Here is a 20,917-nt window from a genome sequence, read left to right as displayed (position 1 = left end):
AGAAGAAGCAGCAGAAAAACATATTAGCTGTGTAAAGCAAATAAGAAATCTTTTGCCACTATTGTCAAGAAGGTTCACAGCATTCTTTTTGTTGTTGCTTACCTGCTTTTCATTATTTTTCTTCTAAGAATTATTCTCAGAGTACTGCCATTATCTGATAATTTTCACCATGTTTTTTAATCCTGTTCAGTCCCTCTTGATTAACACAATTGCAAAAAGTACCGTATATACAAGATACTTACAACCAAGTCATGCCTATTAATACCCAATCATTAGAGATTGTTTTTTCCTCTGGCCTTTTAACTATGAAGAACATGCTCGGGCTTCGAAGAGCAGAATTTTCACAGTTTTATTCACATTTTAAGTTATAACTGGTGAAGAATTTAAAAGGAATTAAAAAAGAAAGGAACAAAGGAAGAAAGAAAAGAAAATCTCTTACTTTTCTCCCACCAGTGAATATCAGTCAGGGTTTCATTAGAATCAGTGTCAGTGAACTTATACTCCCCCTAAGTCATTAATGGATAATTGGAATGATTGTGTAAAACAAGAATCATTAAAGGGAAAACATAAGTAAGAACAAGACAAAAAAAGGAAAAAATACTTATTGACTTTTCAAAAAAGAGCACAAAGACATTCTATTTTAAGTTTTTGTTATATGCTTTTTATTTGCCACTAAAATACTAATAGCAAGCTGCACAGATATAGATGCATTATCACAGCAGGGAGTCTTGCCAGTAGTTTTATTGGCTGACCAAACCAAACACTGCTTTGATTTTCATCTCCAGTCACTTAAAAGTATATTTTATCAAGTCTGTCACCTCTTTGACCCCAAGTCCCTTATGACAAGTTAACACCTTCACAGGTAACAAGTCTGCTGTCCCTCTGGACCTATATACCAGAAATAAAGAAAATAGTACTGTTCAGATTAGACTGGGCAGTTAGCAGAAGGAAAGGGGAGAAAAAAGGAGAAAAGAATGTTGCCTGGAAGTGGTTTCAAGTCAGATAATCTCCTCATAAATTCTGCCTATGAGATTAGCATATAAGCACATGTACGAATTGCATGTATCAGTTAAATTAAACTGGCCAGTGGTCAGCTTACAGTCAATAAAGCACCTGAAGTAATTTACAGCTCAGTAAAGTAAGTAGAGGACCACAACACTGTTCAGATGTGGCAATACCTCACAATTATTTTGAATGAAGTTATTTTGTAAAAGAATTATTATACTGTGTGCTAACAAGGCCTTGTTTGTTCCTCTTCATTACGAAACAGTTGTTTCTACTGGGCTGTTACTGATAATTTCTTTCCTACTTTTCAAAATGGTGCAGATTTAATGAATACTTTAATAAAATGACAAATAATGTCCATTCTATACATTGATTTTTTTAATGCATTCTGGACTTGAGGAATTATGGTAAGTTAATTTACAGCTATTCATCAGAGCTGTCATGCTTGCAAGTTTGATGTGTACAATGTACATGACTTTGGAGGTGTGCTTTACACCTAAATTAAATGTTGGCTATACTACTGTTTTGCTATTGATATCCTCTGATATTTTCATTGATTTCTTACATAGGGATCAACTGGTTTCCCAGGATTTCCAGGTGCCAATGGAGAGAAAGGTGCAAGGGTATGATAATTCATGCTTTCATGACACTTAATTAAGTTTTGAAACTCAGTGCTATGGGAAGTCACTGAAACCTAAGGATACAAGCTACTATCTAAAGAACTATAAAAACTGGCTTTTCACACTTAAGATGAACCTCTACAGTTATGTAAAACCGGGCATACTGAGACACTAGTTCTCATTCTTTAAGGTATTAATCTAAATATACAGGAACTTGGACACTTTTTCACTGCGTATGCTAACATAATTATATATTTGAAAAAGAGAAAAGAAACCACCTTTGATGAAGCATATTTTTTGACAGTATAGCTGAGTGAGTTGGCAAGGCCTATTTTCCTGTATCCCATGAATTACCCTGCTACCATGCAATTTACCCTCAAGGAAATTCAACTTGTATTTCATAAGTATTCTGATTTGCCACAAGCTTTTTCATAGGCTGAGCTTCTAAAATGCAAAATATACCAGACAAGATGAAGAACATGTACTATTACATACATTAAAAAATAGATGTAAAATGACAGGTTTTGCTGCTTTGTTTACTTGAAGGAGGTGAGGGAAAATCTGTTATGCATATTCTTCAAACTATAAAAATGAAATATAGGTTAGAAAGAAGGTCACTGTGCTGTTATCGCTAAAGCTCAATTGAACATAGCAGAACATGTTGTCAGAAAGATGATGAAATTAAGAGCATGAGTCTGAATTCATAGATGATAGCAACGTAAAGTCAAACTGAAGTAATGTATATCATTGTTCTTAAGAATCCATTTTAATTTGCAGCATGAAAACAAGCAGAAATTAATGATTTTAAGATGAAATATATGAAATCCAATTGCATTTGTGTTGCTTATGTATGGTTTAAATTGTTCTTGTATTATTTTAGCTAAGATAAAGTACATTGTTATGGACAGACACGAGCAATAAAGCAATGTTCAGTTCATCCTTGTTGGGAAAAATGAGACGTGACTGCTAATAAAGATGTCAGATTAAAAAACCAAGCAAAATGATAACATTGACGAGCAGACTTAAAATTATGAAAATCTAATTATATCGATCCATTATTAGGCCTTCATAAAGCTTTCAATTCAGCTAGAGTACTAACCACATAATTAATACCATCAAACTGCATGTATACTTAAGTATTATGCTGATCGTCAATGAGACAATAACTGCTGGTTTTGTAATGTGAATCAGGTATTATTATTAATCTTGCCTAAAGGGATATCATTGTGTTTTATGCTATGTCGCGTACTGGTACTAGGAAAGACAGTCATTGTCCCTGAGAAGTTCACAAGCTGTGCAGCATTTTAAGAACAACATATAATTTTTTTTGATAAGTGAAATAAAATCAACATTAAAAAAAAGGGCACACGAAAACCCTCAAGAAAACAGGTGTGTGCATTTAATTGGTTTCCAATGAAAGCAAGCCTTACGCTAAAAAATCTCTGCTGATATCTCTTGCTGTTGTGTTTACCTCAGAGATTAGAAAGTACCAGTCATCGGGTTTCTTTTTCTACTCTCTTGAATTTTAAGCTTCTTTGTATTAGAATGCAATACTAATGCAGAGTCTAAGGAAAGAAGTCTGTTGAGTATGATTAGGAGATATATTGAAGCAAAAAATTAAGGGCTAGTATTCTGGCAAGTTCTGTATCTCTGTGCAAGTGTGCAGAATCCTGGTAGGTACTACAGTCCCTATTTCTGTTATAAAAAAAAGAGAGGCTTTCCCTTTCTTTTCTCTATTAACCTGTGGAACTGTCCATAGGAACCTGGGGGCTTTTTCTTCAAGGCTATTATTACACTGGAAAAGATGCCAAGTCCTTTACACTACTGCAGAGGGACTCTGCTTGTTGTGCAACTTCTTCACTACTATTTTAACGTAGTTTAAGATGTTCTAATGCCTATGACAGAATCTGACTCTGAGGCAAATTCAGTGCATTTAGCTAGAAGTCCCAGTGAACTCAGAAAGAAAATTAATTTTATCAAGGACCATGATTCTGTAAATTGAAATGCAAAGTAGATACTTAAAGATAAAATAACATTTAAACTTAAGGGCGTTGCGTTCTGCCTCCAGTTCAGTAAAAAAACTTTATCTCACAAATACAGTGTCTGCTAAGATGATTTCTGTGAACTTTTCTCTACAGGGATTACATGGCAAACCAGGCCCCAGAGGACAGCGAGGACCAACAGTATGTACTTTTGCTTTGCAGTTTAGAGGCTTTCCTAGATTAATTACCTCCACTATACAGTGAAGAATTATTCAGTTTTATTATAGTATCCAATAATTATCATCAAGTGCATCTGTGTTAAATTGACAGGGTCCAAGAGGCTCAAGAGGTCCCAGAGGTCCCACTGGCAAACCAGGTCCGAAGGTAATCGTCAAGCACGCTGTATAGATTGGCTGCAGGCTGTTTCTTTTAAATAAAATAGAGGTCTAATCTTTGAACTTGTTTTCTTCTCTTTCTAGGGTACTGCAGGCAATGATGGTCCTCCTGGCCCACCAGGTGAAAGGGTATGTGAATGCTATTTATGTAATGTTGTTTTTCCCACTATGTAGGAGTGTGATTTGAGGGTGGGAGGGTTGTTTTATTTTTAGTTCTCCCTCTCATGTCTTTGCCCTTCTTTGTCCAGAGTAACCAGAATGAACAAAACCTCAATTCCAGTGATGCTTTTCACAAAGTTATGAATGGAGTAGCTGAAGTTTGCTGAAAGCTTCTCCGATCTGTAGCTCAGTTCTGTACATAAAGAACACAAAGAATACATACACACTTTGTATTATATCCATGCACTTTGTATATATCCATGTAAATTACCGTGTAAATTACAGTTGTACTTACCAGCTTATGCTCTTAAGAATTCCCCATTTACTGCAGCTTACTGCTTGTTTATTGGATTTGCAAATCACTCAAGTCACCTTCAGAAGCTTCTTTGTTGAAGCAGCTGATTTTTTTCATTCTGATCAGCTAAGAATTCCCTTCAACCTACTTTCTGCATGATTGAGAAATCCTATTGTGCTTGCTAAAATAAAATTTTCTGCTTGCTATTATCTTACCAATCAATACACAAATCCAATATACATTCAGTCCATTACACAGCAGTATATAGAAAAACAATATTAATAAATCAGATTTGTAATAGCAGCACTTGAAAACCAACTCAGATAGTTTAAGCGGACATGCTCTCTGCCAAAGTATTTTTGCAAAGCTTAGGAAACTTTTCTTTTGTAGTCATATTTCATTAAACCGCAAAACTTTTTCATGTAGAGAATCTATAAATCCTTTCCCAGTACCCACCCCCAAGTCCCAGTGGTCTCCAGAAGTCTTACTCTTCAGGAGGGAGCTCCTTGTGCATTTTCCCCTGCTCCATAATGTTGCTTTGTTACACTATTTCCTTCCTGAATACATGCACACTTGGTGTAACAATCCTGGCAGAACAGCAAACTGGTTTTGCTGGAATGACTAAGCAAACTGAAAAAGAAAAAGGCCATAGGATCAGACCACATGGTTTGATTGAGTTGATTACTGGAGATAAGGACATCCATAAAGCTAATAACAAGAGCATAGCGTGAGTGTGTTCTAGAAATCTCAAATTTTCAGTTTGTGTGTCTGCAGAAAGCAATTAAGGTTAATTTTGTCTGGTTTATCCTTAGCAGTTGCAAGAACCGTATTAATAACCATCTGTCTGCTATAAACATGCAAAGGAATGCACATACCTGCATATCTAATGTGACATTTTTCTGCTTAAGAAAAGGCTTCCTTTCCTTTTGACTGAAAGTTATTAAAGCATATGCCAAAAAAATTAATATCAACTACACTGGAAACAAAAGGTTTAGTTTACTAAAAACCTTTCATACACATCATTTTAGCTCTTTCATTCCTGAAGCAGAATATTACTTAACTTTCCAAGAGACTGGTTAGTGGAGCAGGAGAGTGGTTCTTGCAGTAAAGAGAAGTAGGATAGAACAGAAGGAAAGTTGAGGACTGGAGGACTAGACTGTAGCCAGTACATATGGAAGGCAGCACTCCAAGGAAGGCTGCAGTAAGAAGTTGAAAGTACCTTGATATCAAGCGAAAGACAATGTATTAAGTGGAACATGGACAGCAGGAATAAGTGGAAAGTTTGAGTGAAACAGGAATGACATGGCAAGTAAGAGAGACACAGGGGCAGGAAGCTGGGATTCAAGAGAGGAATGAGTTAACTAGGATGTTGGATGTAAAGAACTAGGCGTAGTCTAAGAAAGGAACTGTAGGTTGTTTTACACCGAGGAGGAACATCAGAGGCAGACTCCCAAAAGCTGAATAGCAGAGCCTCATGAAGGAGGAGTTTGCTGGCAGCTCCAAGAGGTTACGAGGAAGAGAAGCTGTGGGGGGCTGAAAACAATGAGCAGATCAATCCAAGATGAAGGCATCCCTGGAGAGAAATTGATTAGAGCAAAGAAATGAAGAATCGCAGAGCACCACATCTCATATTACTTGTGTAATATAAGTGTGAGGTATCTATTTGCTTCCCAATAGAGGTGAATGTCAGTCAAAAAATAAAACTGTCATTTCTACTCCGTTAAGACTTTTTCAGGTACCAGGCATGCAAACATTAAATAATCTGTCCTGTGTAGCTACTGTTAAAATGAAATTTAATGACAAAAAGAAAATGTAATTTTGATAACATGCTGTTAGTATTCTAGTGCTTTTTCTCACAATCCATCAGTCCAGTGCCTTGAAATATGCAAGCCATATTGTGAATAAAAAAAATTAAAATCTTCTTTCCTTAAAAAGCCTCAAGACATGAGGATCAAAGTACAGTGGGAATTTATGAGAAAGAAGGATGCAACTAACACTAAAACTTTGAGTTGTGCTCTTATAACCCATTTCCTGAGAGGGACCAATTTCTTTCATACATTTTGTACAGTAGCTGAGTCAATTTTAATAGTTTTCTTCTGTAAAACTCCTCCATTTTTTTGGAGACTTTATGCTTTATGTTATACCCAGAAGCAAATGAGGAAAGGTCATTTGTTGACAGAGACAGCAGAATTAAAAAAACCCTAAATCCTCATATGGAACATATTTGTGTGTTATGGAGGTTTCAGAAATAACCTCACACCTGTTTTGGAAAAGAAAATAAAAATGATGGATAGTGCAGTAAGATCACAAAGATTTCTTCCTTTGCCTAGCAATTCTTAGTTGACTCAGATTTAGTATCACAGTATAACCAAGGTCTACTCTGGAATAAGAGTCACTTAAGGGCATATTCTCCCAGGCTGTGCACAAGGGATCCTCTCCCACAGCTACATTTGCACACTGCTTTGCCTACTACAGGAGGCAGCCATGCTCTGGAAGTGAGCCTGGGCTTTATTGAATGAGGCTTATGGAACTTGGAAGCAGTTGGTACTTTATCAGAGGAGCAAAGGGATAGCATAATTTGGGAGATATGGCCTCCTGCTTCAAGTCTTTCACATCAAACCAACATTTCTAACATATTTTGACAGCTGATGTCTCAGCAAAACCACACATCATATACCAAGTAGAATAGGATAAAGTCTTGCACTATATGACTAGGGTACATGGCTCTGCTATGGGACCATGTAGAATAAATAAGGTTTTTCAGGTTGCTACTCTTTGACTTAGCACACTAAAAACTAAACAGGACAAATTCTTTTAATAAGCTGACGTAGTCAGCATATCAGCAATAAATTTTAAAAGCTGGCCCCTGTTTTATTTGGTGACAACTTTAGAAACAGTCATGTAAGCTAGTACTTTGTGTAAATATCTGTGTACAGATGCATGTGGACATACATATATGTACACATGTATATTTATATATTTGTACATGTACTTACACAATGCACTAACTCACATGATCATCTAACTAAATTTGTAAAACCGAGCTGCATGAAAATTTTCTCACTCCATATATATGTGTATATACAGAGCTATATAAATAAAACGTTCATGCATCATGGGGTTTTTTAGAGCTATCTCAACTATTTTACATGATAGCAAGAATGTTGTATTGAGTCCCTGGTAACTCTGGAAAACTTAGTCTGTTTGGAAGTTTGTACTGTTGTACTGGCTTGAAATATTGTCAGACTGTAAGAACTACCAAAGATGAATGTTGGACTGGAAGTTAAAAAGACCACCAGACTATTAATTAATTCCTATGTTTTATGCAACATAGAAAACAATGTTTCTTACTCACAGTTAATTCCTACTTTATTATGCACAGTTTCAGGGGTCAGACACAGACATACTTTATATAAATAGTTTTTCTTTTTTCTTACTGCATTCTGACACAGGCAGTATTGCTTTCAGGAAATCCCCTCCAATGTCTATGCATGTGAATTGTTACTACCAATATTTATGGCAGTGGAGCTGAGGCTTTATACTTATAAGCAGACATTATCTACAGAGTTCATATATTTTATAACTAAAGCTCATATATTTTATAACTGAAACAAACTTTTCAGTCCAGTGTCATAGCAGTTAGAGTAAAATTTTACTTCTTTGGTTGCCTTTATACTAGGGACCACAAGGGCCTCAGGGACCTGTCGGATTCCCTGGACCAAAGGGACCTCCAGTAAGTATCTTTTTAATTAAGTATGTGCAACAACAGGAATGTTATTTTTCATAAAGTGTTTCTGAAAAAAATATTTAAAGATTTATTTAAGGGATGGATTACAAATATGCTTATTGAGCTTCAAGGCTAAGACAAGGACTCACATATTCGAAATGATCATTGCTGCAGCTCATATGACATTCAGCGTAATATATTAAACTGCAAATTTTCTAGTATGCTGATTGCAAAGTCCAGTGACAGACTGAGTTTAGGCAAAATATTATTTTGCTGGTGTATATTTTCCTTTAACAATTGATTCATTGAGGAAAAAATTCAGAGGAAGGAGACACTCATTAATAGCAGAAATGTATAGAAGTAATAGCACATTTGAGCTGCAGCCTGAACTAGTTATACTGGTCTTCCAGTGTGTTTCTGCTCATGTGGAGGAAGTACAAAAGCATCAAACCACCTGTGATTTTTTTCACCCATGCGTTTGTTATTTTTGTTTCCGATGCCAAAACCTGAAATTTCATCAAGTACTCCTGTAATGTTTAGTTTTGTGTTAACTGAGTCATTAAGCAAAGAAAAATGGAAGGTAAGTATAGGGACTTTCCATGATTTCTGAATTTACAGAAATCCATTTTGAACATGCATGCACTTAACTACCTAACAGTCACTCTCCAAGCAATTGCTAATGCACACCAGGGAGGACCCAAGGAAAATGTATTATTATAATCATAGTTAGCTGATATTGGAGCATTTAAGCTGTACTGAATACTGGTCTAGAAAAAACAAAGAGATCAGAGATTCTTACAGCTAATGGCACACCTTTTTTTCAGAACTAAGGATGGCTAAGAAATGTTTGATTTATGTATTTTACAATTTCAGGGGCCACCTGGAAAAGATGGCTTGCCTGGGCACCCAGGACAGCGGGGTGAGACTGTAAGTAAATGTACTCTATTATGTTAGTGTTGTAAACCTCCAAAGGTCATGATTGTGTGATCAAAACTAAAGAAATAGAGACAACAGAGAAAAGGGGAAGAGGCTGGGATGAAGAGGTTATATAACTGTAGTTTTCTTATGGTTGGTAGGGTAGGCATGAGAAAACTTTGTTTTGTTTCCATGCTACAAGAGTGAGGTTATTCTTTGCTATGCCTGGTTAGTAACATCACAATGAGCTTAAATAGTCAATAGAAGTAACAGAAATTAATACTCAGATCTCAATTTTAATAAAGATTTGTCACACAATTACTCTATGGTTCTTTTCTCACTGAATGCCATGTAACATAGATAACAATACAAGCAGCTAGGAAACTCAAAAGCCAACACCTTTGGAAAGTAGGATCAGGAATGATTCAACCTGTGAAAAAAGCTTTACATTTTGAAACTATATCCTATGCAATCCTGCCAAGAATCACAATGAGTTAATTCTGGCAGCAAAATGAAGAAATTAACATGTAACAGTTTTAATGGAATTATTTAAAAAACCTCTCTACTTCTGTAGTGCCAAAACCTTACTCATATCCCACTGTACCATGGTTCAACCCCAGCTGGTGACTAAGCACCCTGCAGCCGCTCGCTGGTGGAATGGGGAGGAGAAATCAGGAAAAAAAAGTAAAACCTGCAGGTTGAGATAAGAACAGTTTAATAATTGAAATAGAATAACAACAACAAAAAGAATAACAACAACAATAATAATAATAATGAAAAGGAAGATATAAAAAAAAAAGAAAGAAAGAAAACCCAGGAAAGACAAGTGATCACAATGCAATTGCTCACCACCCACTGACTGATGCCCAGCCAGTCCCTGAGCAGTGATCCATGCCCCCCCTCCCAGACAATTCCCCCAGTTTATATCCTGAGCATGATGTTCTATGTTATGGAATATCCATTTAGCTAGTTCAGGTCAGCTGTACTGGTCGTGCTCCCTCCCAGCTTTTTGTGCACCTCCTCACTGGTAGAGCATGGGAAACTGAAAAGTCCTTGACTTAGGATAAGCACTGCCTAGCAACAACTAAAACGTCAGTGTGCTACCAACCTTATTCTCATATTAAATCCAAAACACAGCACTGTACCAGCTACTAGGAAGAAAATTAACTCTATTCAGCCGAAACCAGGACACACTGAAATAAAATAAAATTCTTACTCAGATTTTTCAGAGCTAGAGAAAGCCATAAATTAATTTAGAGAGAAATTTTCTCAGTATGTAGAATGTGTTTTGGGGTCCAACTTCACTGGAAATCTGTTAGTGACTGCTGAGTCACTTCTACTACTAGAAGGGGTAGCACAGAGCTTGGAGTAACACATCATTCTGAAAAACTGTATTTTCTTCTGCTAGTACTGTAGCATTGTAATTCTTTGCAACGGTAGTGGCTTTTTTGTGTGTGACAGAAACATTATTGACTACTACTTTGTTCTTTTTCTTTGTGATGATGCAAAGACTAGTCTTGCGTACCATAAAAATGAATTTGAATCATTGTTTAAAATGCAGGAAGCTCAAAATTGTTCTTTAGTGTGATAAGAAAAAGCACAGTTACTATTTTCCCTTTATTCTTATTTATTTGAACATGAGCCAGTAATGTGCCATTATGGTGAAGAATGCTAATAGTATCCTGGGCTGCAGTAGGGTGATCTTTCCCTTCTGTTCAGCCCTGGTGAGACCAGGAGTATTGTGTCCAGTTCTGGGCTCCTCAGTACAAGAGACAGAGAGCTGCTGGAGAGGGGCCAGCAAAGGGCCACTAAGATGATAAAGGGACCGGAGCATCTCTCCTATGAGTAAAGACTGATAGAGCTGGGACTGTTTAGCCTAGAGAAGAGGCGGCCTAGGTCAAATCTTATCAAAGTATATAAATACCTAAAAGGTGTAAAGAAGATGGAGCCAGGCTCTTTCCAGTGGTGCCCAGTGACAGGACAAGAGGCAGTGGGCATGAACTGAAACACAGGAGGTTCCATCTGAACATGAGTGTGGTGGGTTGACCCTGGCTGGATGCCAGGTGCCCACCAAAGCCATTCTATCACTCTGCCCCTGCCACCCCGCTGGATGGGGGAGAGAAAATATAACAAAGGGCTTGTGGGTTGACATAAGGACAGGGAGAGATCACTCAACCAATTACCGTCACAGGCAAACCAGACTCAACTTGGGGAAAATTAACTTAATTTATTGCCAATCAACCAGAGCAGGGTAATGAGAAATAAAACCAAATCTCAAAACACCTTCCCTCCACCCCTCCCTTCTTCCCAGGCACAACTTCACTCCCAGATTCTCTACCTACCCCCTACAGCAGCACAGGGGGAGGGGGAATGGGGATTATGGTCAGTTCATCACACATTGTTTCTGCCGCTTCATCCTCCTCAGGGGGAGGGCTCATCACACTCTTCCCCTGCTCCAGCGTGGGGACCCTCCCACAGGAGACAGTCCTCCACGAAATGCTCCAACGTGGGCCCTTCCCACGGGCTGCAGTTCTTCACAAACTGCTCCGGTGTGGGTCCTTTCCACGGCATGCAGTCCTTCAGGAGCACACTGCTCCAGCGTCACAGGGTCACAGGTCCTGCCAGAAAACCTGCTCCACCATGGGCTCCTCTCTCCACAGGGCCACAGGTCCTGCCAGGAGCCTGCTCCAGCGCGGGCTTCCCATGGGGTCACATCCTCCTTCGGGAACCCACCTGCTCCAGCGTGGGGTCCTCCACAGGCTGCAGGTGGATATCTGCTCCACCGTGGACCTCCCTGGACTGCAGGGGGACAGCCTGCCTCACCATGGTCTTCACCACGGGCTGCAGGGGAATCTCTGCTCCGGCGCCTGGAGCATCTCCTGCCCCTCCTTCTTCACTGACCTTGGTGTCCACAGGCTTGTTTCTCTTACATGTTCTCACTCCTCTCTCTGGCTGCTGTTTCCGTGTGCCCTGCAACTTTTTTTCCTTCTTAAATATGTTATCACAGAGGCGCTACTACTATCGCTGATGGGCTCGACCTTGGCCGGTGGCGGGTCCGTCTCAGAGCCGGCTGGCATTGGCTCTGTCAGACATAGGGGAAGCTTCCAGCAGCTTCTCACAGAAGCCACCCCTGTAACCCCCCCACCCCCCCCAAAACCTCGCCACACAAACCTAATACAAGGAAACACTTATTCACTGTGAGGGTGACAGAGCGCTGGAACAGATTACCCAGAAAGGTTGCAGAGCCTCCATCCTTGGAGATATTCAAAAGCCATCTGGACATACTCCTGGGCAACCATGTGTCAGTGGCCCTGCTTGAGCAGGGCAGTTGGACCAAATAACCTCTAGAGGCCCCTTCTAACCTCAACCATTCTATGATTTCTTGATTTCACTCATGACTAGAAATGAAAGATGCAAAATACAATGAAACTATGGACACTGCTACTGTGTGATGTTTGGACCAGGTCCCTCTGGGTTCAATCAATACTATGGTTCTCTAATTTTGTATCTCCTTTGGGTTTAGTAGGGTTAGACTGATAGAAAACTTGAGTAACTTAGGAGCAAATACAGCTTTTCATTAGCATTGTTTTCCTCCCTGTGTATATGTATACTTGGGCCAGAACTGTTTTAAAAATATTTTTCCCCCATGGGTTCTCATGCATATGATTTTGTAGAAAAACAGATATTTTAAAAGTAAAAAGTAGACTTGTTGACTTTTTATCTGATGAACATTTCCATTTCAGATTTTTAAAAAATTTATAAATCAGAAAACTTTCATTGCACTCACTGGTAAATCAGAGTCTTAAGAATTCTTTTTTATTTAGGCATATATCTCATTAAAGTTCAGTCGCGCATGTGGGCATTACAGCAATTAGGGAATTAGGCTAAGAGACATACTCAAGCTTAACAAATTAGAGCCAGATTCCCAGATTGCACTCTGGAGCTTGCTTATGGAATAATAAGCATATGTTGACAGCTACTGAGGTAAGTATTAGTGGAGAAAAAGCTACAGCTTTTTCGCCCAGTAAGCCATATGCACTTTGAAGAACTGCCATTGTTTGCTGGAATTCTATACATGGGAACAGTAATATCATGATAAATAATTTGGTATATAAACGTAGGAATAAACTAGGTACTGAAAACCAGTATTAAGCTAGTTCCTCTTTAGAAGTGGTTATCAATTTCAGTGTGATGGTTTGACCCTGGTTGGATGCCAGGTGCCCACCAAAGCTGCTCTATCACTCCCCCTTCTCAACTGGTCGGGGGGGAGAAAATATAACAAAAGGCTCGTGGGTCAAGATAAGGACAGTTTAATAAAGTGAAAGCAAAGGTTGTGGGCGACAGCAAAGAAAAACAGATGATGTTATTCTCTACTTCCCATCAGCAGGCGATGTCTGGCCACTTCCTGGGAAGCAGGGCTTCAGTACACGTAGTGGTTGCTCCGGAAGACAAAAATGCCCCCCTTCCGTCTCCCTTTACTTAGCTTTTATATCTGAGCTGATGTCATATGGTATGGAGTATGTTTCGTTAGTTTAGGTCAGCTGTCCTGGTTATGTCCCCTCCCAAGATCTTGCCCTGCCCCAGCCTGCCACTGAGGGGGGGCAAAAATGTTGGGGAGACAGCCTTGATGCTGTGCCAGCACTGCTCAGCAGTATCCAAAACACTGGTGTGTTATCAACACCTTTCTAGCTACGGATGCAGAGCACAGCGCTATGAGGGCTGCTATGGGGAGTATTAACTCCGTCTGAGCCAGACCCAATACATTCAGTGATATCAATCTCAGATTGGCAGGAGGCATCATCTGCAGAGATTGTTAGATTGTCTGGTTATGCAAGAATTTGGTGTTTCATGCCTGTGAAAGGATAAAATAGAAATACACTAGCTGTTTCATCTATTAGAACTAATCAAGGACCTACAGTAAACTCAGTTTTAATAAATTGTCTTTCACAGAAAACAACAAAAAAAAGGAGGCTAATTAGGCACTTAAAAACACACACATGAGACATTAGTGTAAATTTTTTAGTACTAAATATTGTAGATGAAGCCATGGGATGTTCAGGTCATCTTGTGTATTTGCTGCTGAAATCTTCTTTGCTTATTGCTTCTTTTACAAATCTGAATCTGTAGGAATAGATAAGCTGGTGACATAAGAGAGAAAGCAGAGTAGTAAAATCATCATTAGCATCAAGAATCATTGAATATACTGCAAAGCATCAATGTATTCTGCAAATCTGGGAATAGCAAGTCTTCTCAAGGTACTTTCAGTAAATGGGTAATACTCAACATTCCTTTGTCTTTCCTTACAACAGGCTTCTGAAGAAGCTTTGACTGTGTAAAGGAAGGGGCCCATGAATGATTCCATCTGTAGCAGTTCTGATTTTCAGTCACTAGAGCAAAGGGGTGCTTTTGTATTTGTTTTTAATGTGGATCATTTCAGAGGTCTGAGAGAGAGTGCGTAAACAGTTATGCGCCAAACTGAACCATGATAACGTCTGGCTGGCAGCAAGAAGAGAATCAGGTTGAGGAAGGTAAAAAAAAAGCTTAAACCGTGTCTGATGGAATGGGGCAACTGCAAATGAGACTGTGCCCAGAGGAATGCTGAGCAGGGCCCCATGTTTGGAAGAAATGTGGGCCAGAGGACACCTTTGTTGTTACACAGATGAGCAGAGTAGGAGGCAGACAGAGGCTGTTAGGCAGGGGATACTATGTGGAATCCTACCTGTGATGCAGCAGTGAACGCCCTCTCCTAACTTTATGCAGCAACACACTTCCAATATTTGAAAGAAACAATTTAGCACATTTCAAAGATACATTAAACAGTGCTACTATTAAGGGAGGTTTTCATTCAGCTTATTGGCTAATTTTGGACAGAATTCTGGGGCTACTGATTAGAAAATGAAAATTCTGTAAAATTTGCCAGTGTTCTGAAAAACTGTCCCCAAACCATTTCCATTCTAGTCTCTGCTTCCCAGTTTTTGTCATCATATCAATTTCTCATTAACTTCATTCTTTTTGTGGCACTCATGCTGCCTTTTTTACCGTCTCTAGATAACATTCATCTTCACTGGATCTCTGTTTCTTTTCATTTTCTTTCTGTCTAACCTCCTCCTTATCTTTAATGCTCCTCCAACTTAATCCACCATCTGTGTCTTTCTTTAGAAAGCATTTATATGTCTGGCATTATGATTCATAATGTATATATGTAAAAATGTATTTTCAGCTGTCTTTTAGCTGCATCATTTACACATTCAGACTCACCTAATCAAGTTCACCTAGAGAGATCTGTAAAATTTACTGGAATTTTTACTGCTGTACCACCTCGGAGAGATTGGAACTGATAGAGATAAGAAAGATTAATCAGTATTTCACTTCTAAGTATACAGAGGAAAAAAGAATTCCTCATTTTTATTTCCTGAAGAGAAGGAATGTGTGACATGGAATTTCTTTTTCTCCTCTTCAGCACAGATATTAATTTTACTCTTCTATATCTTGTCTTCGGTAACACAGTTTTCTATAATTATTTCACAGGGTTTTCAAGGAAAAACTGGTCCTCCTGGACCTGGCGGTGTTGTTGGCCCTCAGGTACATCATTTAATTTCATGCTTTACTTCATAAGACCAATGTTTAATGGTCACATTATGGCTGAGGCAGTTGCTTTTGTTGTATTAAAAGGACTATACTGATAGTTATATTAACTTTTGTAACAAATTATGCATAACAATTATAGAAACGTGTACTTAGTATTCATCAGTGATTCCACAAAATATGCAAATGTTGGGGTTACCTTTCCACTTCCTTTTTAGTGTGCTTTCTTCACGTGATTATGAAGTTGGTGGTTTACAGAAGTCAAGAAGGCAGAGTTCTCTACCATGAAATAGTTTAGAAAGAACATGTGACTGTCTTGTCAGAGGCCAAATTTCAGTCACTTTTAGATTATGAAGAGATTAACTGTCAACATTTCATTTGATCTAATCTTACTTATTTGCAACAAAATAGAGCATTTGTATAGCATGAGCATTTTTTTAGATAATTCCCTCAGTGAAAATTCTCTGCTAATGAATCTGAAGAGATATCTTTCAACTCTTCTACCTTCCATTTCATATTATTCGGAAAAACAACAGTACAGACAGTGTTTCAAGACAAGCTTAGTACATGGATTTCCCTCCCATGTCCTTTTTGTAATCTCCTCCCATACGTGGATACACACTGTGTTATAAAGTTTCATTGCTTAAGGAGCAAGGTCAGGATTTCACTCTTTGAAAGCTGTACAGACATGTCTGCAGGCAGAATGCAATGCAAGATTTATTTTATAGGACAAAGATATTTTGTAAGTCAGCTTTGCCTGGAGGGAAGGTGAGGAATGTATGCTAACCCATGGTAATATTGTTTTGTAACAGCTATTCATAACAGCTGAATATTAAGAATCTGTTGTTCCTCCCCCCCCCAAGACATTAAATATCTTGAGATGACTGAAGTTTTATTTTTGTGCTCAGGGTCCTACTGGTGAGACTGGCCCAATTGGAGAAAGAGGTCATCCAGGTCCTCCTGGTCCACCAGGTGAACAAGGCCTCCCAGGTGCTGCAGGAAAAGAAGGTGCTAAGGTATGATGTATGCTTTGGGGAACAAATTGGAGGGGACAGATAAATTGCTGACAGTCTCATATTTCAAATCATCAGGCAGAACATGCAGGATAAAATCACAACATACAATGTAAAATCACAATTGGCACATTTCACCTAGAAGGATTTTGAAGACTGAAATATTCCAATTTTAGAGCTGTGTCTGCTTCCATTGAAATAATGAGAATTCTCATGAGCCAATAATTAGTATTTTTATAATAAAAAATAAAAAAACCAATTTACATATACCACACATTCACTATGGAAATACATAGTAATGACATGTTCACACCAAAGTGGAAAATTGTACATTGGCATTTACAGTAGGATGTGTAGTACTGGCTACAAGGCGGAATTTCACTGACCAAATTTAACTCTTTGCTTACTTTTTGGCCACCATTGGGGCACAAGAAAAATATTCCTTATCTAGTTACTATGTAATTCTGTTCAACTTTCCATTTTAAATGGGCATTGTAAATTTTCAATGAATGTACCTTTAAACATATTTTTATGGCTTGCTGTGTTTTTCACTATTTACATTCTATAACTAATACTGTATTTTGTCAAAGCTTGTTATAAATTTAACCATATTGATAGACTATTGTACTGAAAATATTAAAAGAATTAGTGGTTGAATAGGTGGGGGCATAATCTTTTTTATCATTACTATAACTAGGATCTGGTATTTCATTTTCGTCACTCATTTAATAACTAACATAAGCATTTTAAACATTTTTTTTTAATCAAAATGTAATGTGTTTCCAAGGGTGACCCAGGCCCTCAAGGCATTCCTGGGAAAGATGGACCAGCAGGTCTTCGTGGTTTCCCTGGAGAGAGGGGCCTTCCAGGTGCACAGGTATGATACAAGCACTAGAACAATTGTCATGATGTTTCTAAATGCAAGAAACAATGGATTAAGTCTTTTATTTCATGGAACCTTCTACTGTGCTTAAAAATGAATGCAATAGGAGAACAGACATCAAGCATCCAACATTGTTGAATATCGTTGGCTATATAAGCAAAAAGGAATTTATTCGTTTTTTTGGTTTTGGATTTTTACATTCTTCCATTACATGTGTTGTAAAAATACTCTTGAACTTTCCAGTGTAAGAAATAAGCTTTTTTTTTTTAATTTTTAAGGGTCCAGCTGGTCTGAAAGGAGGGGAAGGCCCACAAGGCCCACCTGGCCCAATTGTAAGTAAACATAATAATTTTATGGAAATATAAACAGTATTACATGGGCTGCAGTTCTTCATGAACTGCTCCAGCGTAAGTCCTTTCCACAGTGTGCAGTCCTTCAGGAGCACACTGCTCCAGTGTGAGTCCCCCATAGGGTCACAGGTCCTGCCAGAAAACCTGCTCCAGCGTGGGGCTCTGGTCTCCACGGGGCCACAGGTCCTGCCAGGAGCCTGCTCCAGCGCGGGCTTCCCACGAGTTCATGGCCTCTTTCAGGCACATCCACCTGCTCCAGCGTGGGGTCCTCCATGGGCTGCAGGTGGATATCTGCTCCACCGTGGACCTCCCTGGGCTGCAGGGGGACAGCCTGCCTCACCATGGTCTTCACCAGAGGCTGCAGGGGAATCTCTGCTCCGGCGCCTGGAGCATCTCCTGCCCCTCCTTCTGCACTGACCTTGGTGTCCGCAGGGTTGTTTCTCTCACATGTTCTCACTCCTCTCTCCAACTGCAGTTTCTGTGCCACGGCAACTTTTTTTTCCCCTTCTTAAATATGTTATCCCAGAGGCACTCCACTGTTGCTGATGGGCTTGGCCTTGGCCAGTGGCGGGTCTGTCTTAGAGCCGGCTGGCATTGGCTCTGTCAGACATACGGGAAGCTTCTGGCATCTTCTCACAGAAGACAGCTCTGCAGCCCCGTCACCCCACTACCAAAACCTTGCCACACAAACCCAATACGGCTGCGTCCCCTTTGTACAACAGCAGTTCACTCATACAGTTGACCCACATAATGTTAAAAATATTGCTGGTGTTCTGCATAGCCTAAGCTAGCTTTTAAATATGTGGCATCACTACTTTTATGCCCTTATTACTGTATCTAACATTTTGAACCATATACTGGCCTATGTGTAAGTTTTGATTCATTTTAACTCATTGTGAAACAGATTCTTTCAGTTTACATTGGGTAGCAGAATGTTTCATCCATAAAGAATGAAATGATAAATATTCTACTCATTTTCAGTAATTTCTGTATAGTTGGGAAATGTCACAAAGCCTATTTCTTTCCACCACTGTTTTACAATTTTTTATTTGCTATCATCTTAAAAAAAAAAAAAAAGTTTGAAGACAGTCCTCTCAGAATCTATTGAGAGTTTTCACTCCGAGTTAGGAGACGTCAACATAGTTAAAGAAGAGAACACATCTTAATCCTGTTTTGAAGTGCTTTGAAATTGGAACAGGGAATGATATAGCAGCAGGCATTGTATATCATTTTTTTTTGGCCACAGTATCTACATTGAAAAAAATATTTTTCAATGAAAGTTTAGATTCTGTAGGAAAAGGGAAAAACTATAGAGCAAGCTTAAGAACTTTGAGAAAGTATGATGGTCATTGTAAAAAAGAATCTTATTTTGGAAAATAATAACATACAACTTGAAATCTCCCATTGAAATCCAAGGGAAAATAGATCATGCAAGAATATAAGAATGGTTTATTAACAACACCATTTTATGAATATGGAAAGAAATGATGCATTATACAATTACATAAGAATTTTAGAACATAAGATGATCAAAACAATCCATTACTTTGAAGACTTTATCTTTACTCTACTTCTTGTGTGGAGCATGCCTATACATGCATGATCAATGAAACTGTTACAAATTATGTTTGCCTGGCTAATAAGAGCTATGTAAATCATGTCATGCAGTATTATTCCTTCTCAATATTTTAAGCTCAACATAGGCATAAAAATATCTTTGCCAACTTTTTGTGTTGTTGTAGTTGTTTTTTTCTTTATGATTATGATAGAGAGAAAAGCAGTGATATGTACTCATTCCTCAAAAACAGTAAATTATTCTCCCTTGAGTAGTGTGACTAGGCTTTTCCTAGATGGTCCTGTGCTCAATAGTTGTTTACATTTAGATTTTTGTTTCACGTTTGGACTTCTACTATTTATACATCTGCTGCTTCTTTCACGTCAGTTTCTGGCAGTTATCCACTGAAAGGTATTTGAAGTACGATATGCTTAAACTTACCTATTCTCTGTTGTCATTTTTTATGCAAGGAAGTTCTACAAGGATGCACTGGTGTTGAAAACACGGTACAGTTATTCCCAAATGTGAATTGTGTAGATTTTGATAGTCATCTTGTCAACTTATTTCTTTTATTCAGTGCAACTGAAGTAAAAAAAAAAAAACCAGCACAGCTATTCCTGCTACATAAAAAAGTAATGGAGGAGCTGAAATTCTATGTATTCAACAATAAAGCTCTCTTATGTTGCTGCAATTCATATTGAGATTAAAATACATTAAACAAGGAGGGAAAAAAACCTTAATATAAAGGTTCTTGCTTTTGGATTATTTCTACATTATTGGAAAAGATCTGCTATAGCACACTTTTCAGATTTACTTCTTGATTTCTTAATACTTGGTACTTGAATTCTTAAAATTAATTATCAAATTCTTAATGCCCTTAAGATTCTATTCTTTAAGTCAAGAACTTGCATTTGTGATTTACAGTACTTCTTTACACCATGCAGTACATATACATTCCCAAAAGGCACCAAAACAAGGTAGCTGGGAATGGAATGGAATGGAATGGAATGGAATGGAATGGAATGGAATGGAATGGAATGGAATGGAATGGAAGCTAGTAGGGAGAGTCAAAAGGGATACCATCCCACCCCATCTGAAGAACCTGAACTGTTAGAAGAAAAGATGAATCAAAATCAAGATAGCATAGACCAGAATAGTCTCTTCAATCTAGAGGTCATATCTTCGGGGTTTTTTTGTAAAGGAGGCCCTAAGGCTGCACTAACCTCTCAAGCAGATAATTAGTTCAGGTGCAATGAACCAGAACTCTTCTGAGCATGGACAAACTGGACAGCACAAGCATACCTGACATTTAACACACCCCACTTTCCCAGACAGGATGCCCACACAGTAGCTGTGCCACTAGTAGCATAGTTTCTCATAAATATGCATCACATAAGGTTGTGAGGCAAAAGCATATATCTTGTTTAGTGATG

At 38.4% G+C, this 20,917-nt stretch overlaps 1 protein-coding gene across 1 annotated transcript in view; it reads left to right on the top strand.

Moving 5' to 3' along the window:
* Positions 1–20,917, top strand: part of COL11A1 (collagen type XI alpha 1 chain) — a 164,533-nt gene that overhangs the window by 93,424 nt on the left and 50,192 nt on the right. Inside the window, exons 32-41 of the mRNA XM_075038798.1 lie at positions 1,575–1,628; positions 3,764–3,808; positions 3,938–3,991; positions 4,087–4,131; positions 8,136–8,189; positions 9,057–9,110; positions 15,627–15,680; positions 16,592–16,699; positions 17,484–17,573; positions 17,858–17,911. Of these exons, the coding sequence (XP_074894899.1) occupies positions 1,575–1,628; positions 3,764–3,808; positions 3,938–3,991; positions 4,087–4,131; positions 8,136–8,189; positions 9,057–9,110; positions 15,627–15,680; positions 16,592–16,699; positions 17,484–17,573; positions 17,858–17,911 (612 nt within the window). The remainder of the gene's footprint in view (positions 1–1,574; positions 1,629–3,763; positions 3,809–3,937; positions 3,992–4,086; positions 4,132–8,135; positions 8,190–9,056; positions 9,111–15,626; positions 15,681–16,591; positions 16,700–17,483; positions 17,574–17,857; positions 17,912–20,917) is intronic.

The sequence above is a fragment of the Buteo buteo genome, chromosome 10, assembly GCF_964188355.1.
Source record: "Buteo buteo chromosome 10, bButBut1.hap1.1, whole genome shotgun sequence".
NCBI classification, from domain to species: domain Eukaryota; kingdom Metazoa; phylum Chordata; class Aves; order Accipitriformes; family Accipitridae; genus Buteo; species Buteo buteo.
Note: the sequence above shows the minus strand (reverse complement) of the source record. Positions and strands in the feature narration are given on the sequence as shown.